At 45.9% G+C, this 6,000-nt stretch overlaps 1 protein-coding gene across 1 annotated transcript in view; it reads right to left on the bottom strand.

Moving 5' to 3' along the window:
- Positions 1-677: 677 nt before the first annotated feature.
- The window catches only part of LOC142588871 (uncharacterized), a 517,173-nt gene continuing 511,850 nt past the window's right edge, over positions 678-6,000 (bottom strand). The window contains exon 23 of the mRNA XM_075700690.1: positions 678-4,318. Within this exon, the coding sequence (XP_075556805.1) occupies positions 4,085-4,318 (234 nt within the window). The 3' untranslated portion in view covers positions 678-4,084. The remainder of the gene's footprint in view (positions 4,319-6,000) is intronic.

The following is a 6,000-nucleotide window of genomic DNA, read 5'->3' as shown; positions in this document are numbered from 1 at the left end:
TTGCGCGGTTAAGGCTCGCACTCGGATAGTTCGAGAGAAGCGGAGGAAAGTGCAGACGACAAAATTGCGGTCGCGTGTCGTCTGCTCTCCCGTCGCAGAGTTAACAGCATACGGTGCCACTCGCCGTAACTTGCTCCGGAAATAGGATCAATTCAGCAGAATACAGGATTACGACATTTAGTAGAATATGTTACTTAGTCAACTGCACGTAGTGATTTGTCTTGCAAGCCTCCGTGGAGTGGGGAGGAGGGGGCTCAATGCCTATGGGTATGTGCTGCTGAGCGCGAGGTCGACGGTTCGAATCCAGCTAGCGGCGTCCGCATTGCGATGAGAGAAGAACGCAAAATGCTCGTGATTTGCTCGTGATGACCACGTGAGAAACAGTTCTCATCTGGTCAAAGTTAACCCGAAGCCCTCCACTAGTCTGCCGCTCATAATACACTCCACATTTTCGCGACGCTACACCCTCACCCCCCCCCCCCTCCATAACGTTTGTCGTGCAAATAGTGCCCTTATTTTTTGAGTGACCCCCCTCCCCCCCCCCCCAAAAAAAAAAAACGAAAATTCCCAATGTTCCAAGTGATCTCTAAAAATTAATAAATAAGGTAAGTGGCACGTTGGTGGCACTTCGTGGCTTACCTGGCATATACTGGCACCAACAAAAAGAACAGAAAGCGTTCACGATTCAACAAAGTTTTATTGGCGCCTTTACAAGCGCTATACAATTTCAACGAAACATTTGGGAGGAAGGTTCGCGATCATCAAACAATCTCCTTCAACGACGCGTCGTGAGCCACAATGTTTCAATAGAGTCAGTCATGCCATCGTTATGAACATCTTAAAACCCTAATGCTAACTTTCAAAATTGTGAAAAATAAATATCAAATGCAGCGAAAAAATAAAGGTGAACGACCTGAATCAAAATGCGCTGCTTAAAAAAAATAGAGCACTTATCGATCGCCGTAGCTCCCCAGGAGCGCCACCGCACCTCTTGTAGTTGTATCAGACAGTTAGCACAGAGCAGCGTGCGTGAAAAGCGTTTGTTACGATTCAAATCCTATCGAACTACTCACAAAACGGCACGTTGCATTCGATTGAAGCTAATTTGGACGCTGAACAACATGCAAACGTAGAGCAAAACACATGCTCAACTTCTCCAGCAAGAGGCAGTTCTGAGAAGAGCAGCTTAACTGCGCACCACGTGACCAAAGTTCAATACAGGACGGCGTAGCCGGTGCCACACGCTTAAACACGAGCAACCGAACCGTTCAGTTTTAGTTTTAACACCACACGTTAAAATTTTTGTGAATTTTATAGACATGAACGCGATTTAAAGGTCTGACTAAGTGACCGTTGGTCAATGCCTTGGTAAGGAAAAAAGAAAGAAAAATGGATTCCGTTAAAGCGACGGATGCTCTAGAAACCCTGGCACAATGACAAAAATTTGAGAAAGAGAGAGAGAGAGAGAGGATAGAAAAGAATCATGATTGGCAATGATGCGGCCGCATTCGATGAGATACAATAGCTACCGTAAAATGTCTGGCAATTAGGTCCAAAAAAGAAAGGAGACATAAGCAGTAAGCAACTTGATAAGATGCTTATTACCTCACCAATACGCCAAGTTCATGAACAACAACTTATATTAAGGCAGAACAACGAAAGCAGAGATGAGGCATTCAGCGAGGTTACTTGGGCTCCGTAAAGAGGGTGGATTAGGCAGTGCTCACGATTGCGGAAAGAGCGTGTACACCACAAATCTCGTGCGCGCATTTGCATTAGAGATTAGAACGTTCCAGGTGTATAGAAGCTGCCGTTAAATCGTTGGAAAAGTCTGGGATAAAAAAAAACAAACCTAGAAACGTTGAACAATGGCGCACTGACCTTACTTGACCATGATCCCAAGTGCAATGCAGATAAACTTCCGCACACACGCATATTGCACGAAGCGTCCGTTCCGCTTAGCTCGCCCCGCTGTGCGCAGTAAAAGAATAACGAAACTGCTACACCAAAACTGCAGATACGATATGATGAACAGCTCCCATATAACGGACATCACACTGATATATTTCCCGCTTGAGCCCAGACTACTAAAACGCGAAGCTTGTACAACAGGCTGGTAACACTGAAACGGTTTCTCACAATGTTGAATTGCAAGACAGCCACGAATATCCCCGTTTCGGCACTTCTTCGTCACTTCTCTTGAGATGTTATCGATAGCACCGGTACGTCAAGTTTAACATCGATACATTAGTATAAAGGCATATTGCACCATTGTAAGCTCTCGCACAAAGTGTAAACGACGCCCATGTGCACCTGAATGGCCAGTGTGGGAGACACATCCGTCCCAGCGTGGACTACGACGCCCTGTCCTTGCGATGTAAGTCGGCGTCAAGTCAAGCTGTTGCCTCTGCTAAAAGACATCTCAAAAGAACGCCGAATAGCAGCCCGAAGGCAAACGCACAGCTTTCGAACGAAGCACTCAAGAGAATACAGAATAGGAACAAAAAAAAAAGAAAGAAAAAGAAATGGTGACTAAGAGGCACTGTTTTGTCAAGAGGAAACAATGTGCGCGAATAGCTAACACTGGAAATGGGAAAGCTCAAGGCGTTATCGTGGTTTGTACAGCAGAAATTGATACAAAGGGCTTACGGCAATCACACACGGGTGAGCGAGATCGGAGCTGGTACTTAGATGAAATTGTCTACATAACATTCGCACATGTGAAACGACACTTGGTGATCGACGAGACCTGATCTCAGACGAACCGACAGTTTGGGCCTTGGGCCTAAGTGGAGCAGACAATTCAACATCTTGTAACAAGGGTTCCAACAACACCTCACTCTCAGTAAGATCAGAGCAATCGCCAATGAATCCGGCGCTATTCTTGTTAAACAAGTACGCGCATCAATGAGTTTCAATAGTGTACACACTTCCTAGAACCGATGAAAGAACTATTTTTATAATAAAACGCAAAATTATTTTTCGGAGTTGGCGGAGAGGTTTTGTCGAGAAACGTCCGAGCATCTGCACCGTCTGTTGCACAGTTTTCCGAGCAGATGTTGAATGTAGAGGACATGACGTCAATGGCACATCCATCCTCTAGTTGTGTGCCGAGATATATGGGCACAATGCCTTCGAAATTTACTTTTAACAAGATTTACTGGGTGAGGACACATGCGACTAAACGACAACATACCAACGGACACTGTGAACAATCCTCTTTGTGGCAGACCATTGTAATTCAAGACCACGAGTCGAGATGCAATTAGGTTTGATGTAAAAAAAACAAACACAGTTTAAAAGAGTGGTACAATTCTTCTTCTGCCTCTGTTTTTTGTGAGAACGCAGCGAGCAGTGTCTGTGCTTTGAGACACCTGTGTGAGACACCTTAACAACCAAGGTTAATAGCTACTCGAGAGATCGGTTCTAAGAACGAACGGTCAAGGCTCCCTCGTCTCACTCTGGGAGTGGGATCACTCCGTAAAGTGCTAAGTGGATTGCACAAGCTGCAACACAAAGCCACGCACAGATATCATTTTACCGATAAGCCACCAACGTAGGTACAGCTGACACCTAGGTATACGCGATTCTGTTGAACAAATAAAAAAAACACACGAGGCTCTTCAAAAAGGGAAATACACTATATGTAGCAGTAGCTCACAGACTCCCGAAAGGTTTCCGACCATCAGTGGTCTCGGCACGAAAGTTCTTTACTGCGACAGAATGAGAGAGAAACGAGAACCAAAAAAAAAAAATGAACACACAGTTCAGGTCCGCTGCACCATGAACACATGCACACTTCTTTATGACACAATGTCGACTCCACCAACGTTGTCGGCCACAACCGATTCTCGCAGACAATCACTGGTGTTTCTGACAACGGACGACGCCTATGGGCACCGACGTCGACGTCGCTAACGCTGCCGGCCCCCACTGGCAGCGAGGCGGGTAAGCGAAAAAAGTCAAACAGCAGTTTGTACTGTTCTTCTTCCTTTTTTTTCGCCCGAAATCAGAACTGTAACGAGCACATCGGTTGGGGAGTGTTTTCTTCTTCCAAAAGAACGGAGTGGTGGGAGGAGGGGGCTCAGGCGCAAGCCACCCTGGAGCCGTCGACCGCGGCCCTTGTGACGTCAGTGAGCAGCTTGCTGAGGACGCGGCACTTGTACTGCAGCCGGGTGCTGTTGTGCTCGGCTCGTCGCCGGCCGTCCTCGGCGCGCTGCAGCGCACGCAGCAGGCGAGCGTTCTCGACGTACAGGTCGCGGAGCAGGGTGTCGATCTTACTCGGGCCGACCGCATTCGGTTGCTGCTGCTGCTGCTGCTGAGAGGATTTTCGTTTTTTTTTTTTTTTTCGCGAGGGTCCCAAGAAGGTTAGAGTGCAAGCAAGGAGACGTTTGAAGCGTGTTCCGAAGTCGGTTGGGCGAGGGTTCGCGAGCGGGGAGGAAGTCGAGAGCGGGCGAGTGGTTTGAACCGCGTTTCGCAGCAGATTCCCAGGAACATTAGTGAGAAATGAAGAGGAAGTTGACAGCGTCAGAGATAACGACATCAGAGAAAACAGCAGAAGAGACACCCGCATAAGGGGTAACGGCACAAGGGAGGTTGGGATACAATATAAAATGAAGGAAAGTTAAAAAAACATTCATAGAAAGTGACACCACGAAAGGCAGATGATGAAAGAAACAACGCGAGAACACCAGTTCGCGGACGGCAGGGACAATCAGTTCAGAAGAAATGTGAAGGAAAATTCGTTTGGTTGTTGGTGCGTGCATGCGTGCAGTTGTTTAGTCGTGATTGCAAGAGTAGCGCGACCGGAGGCCGCGTAGAGTATAGTGCAGGTCATGCAGCAGGTCAGAAAAAGGATAGCGTCGCGATGCGTTCAAAGGGTTCGATGAGTGAAGAATCGATGATCCACGGTCGAGTCGGCAGAAGTGATTTTGTCGATTGACGAGGAAGGAAAAATAGGGAGGGAAAGAAAGAAAACAAAGAAAGACATGGTTAGAACGAATTCCAGTTTCACAAAACACACACAAAAAGCAACAAAATAGCACAAAGTTTACTTGCACACAGGATTTAAAGTGGATCACCGGCATGCTTACACATAGAAACTCGCTCAAAACACAGTGCTGGGTTGCTTCACAGTGGCAAGCTTTATTGTGTGAACATTTGCATCACTGCTTGAACAGAGCTGTGATAAAAGGTAATTAGCGGTGACAAGAAGCTAAGTAACACTAGCCATGTTTTTTTTTGTATTCTCTTTCCTTAATGTCAATACGTGTTGTATTTCCCGTAGATGACGTCACATTGAAACAGACTGTTGACTTTGCAAGCACACAGTCACAGTGATATCCCAGGGTGATAATGAAACCACAATTGGTTTAGAACACCTTAGAATGTTTCACGAACTTGTACGTTTCAGCCAACCAAAATGAGAGATCTTGTCAAATAAGTCATTCAAAGACTAAATAGTAAATACATTTGTATTGGCCAGTGTAAATGGATGCGTTGAAGTGAACCCTACTCGGTTATGATGTCGTCATACTCTACGCATCGGCACATTTTCTCAAACACTGGCAAAAGAAACAGTTACCGAGCCTGCACTCTCCTACTTCGAGCTTGCAGGTACAAAGACTTGCAACAGCGTCTTTTTGTAATGACACTACATACGCATCACACAAGTTCATTAGTGTGCAGACTTACAACACCACACGCATTAAACATCTTGCACTCATCTTTCCGCACATGCCAAGCAAGCTTGAAACTTATTCGCGTTCTTAAAGTTGAGAAAACAAGAGAACAGCAGCTGGCGCATTAAACAAACTCAATAACATTCTTGCTGACAGTGAAAACAAACACAGCGCTGCCTTGAGTGGCTTGTGATAAAATCGTAAAATTCTGCATGTAACATTCAGTTGTTCGGGGGAGTCCCTACGTATTGGACAAGTGCAAATTTAAAAGTGCGACCGTGAATAGATCACAAATGAAATTTTGAAGACGATCACTAGA

The sequence above is a fragment of the Dermacentor variabilis genome, chromosome 7, assembly GCF_050947875.1.
Source record: "Dermacentor variabilis isolate Ectoservices chromosome 7, ASM5094787v1, whole genome shotgun sequence".
NCBI lineage: Eukaryota > Metazoa > Arthropoda > Arachnida > Ixodida > Ixodidae > Dermacentor > Dermacentor variabilis.
The sequence above is the reverse complement of the archived record's forward strand: the minus strand, read 5'-3'. Positions and strand labels throughout refer to the sequence as shown.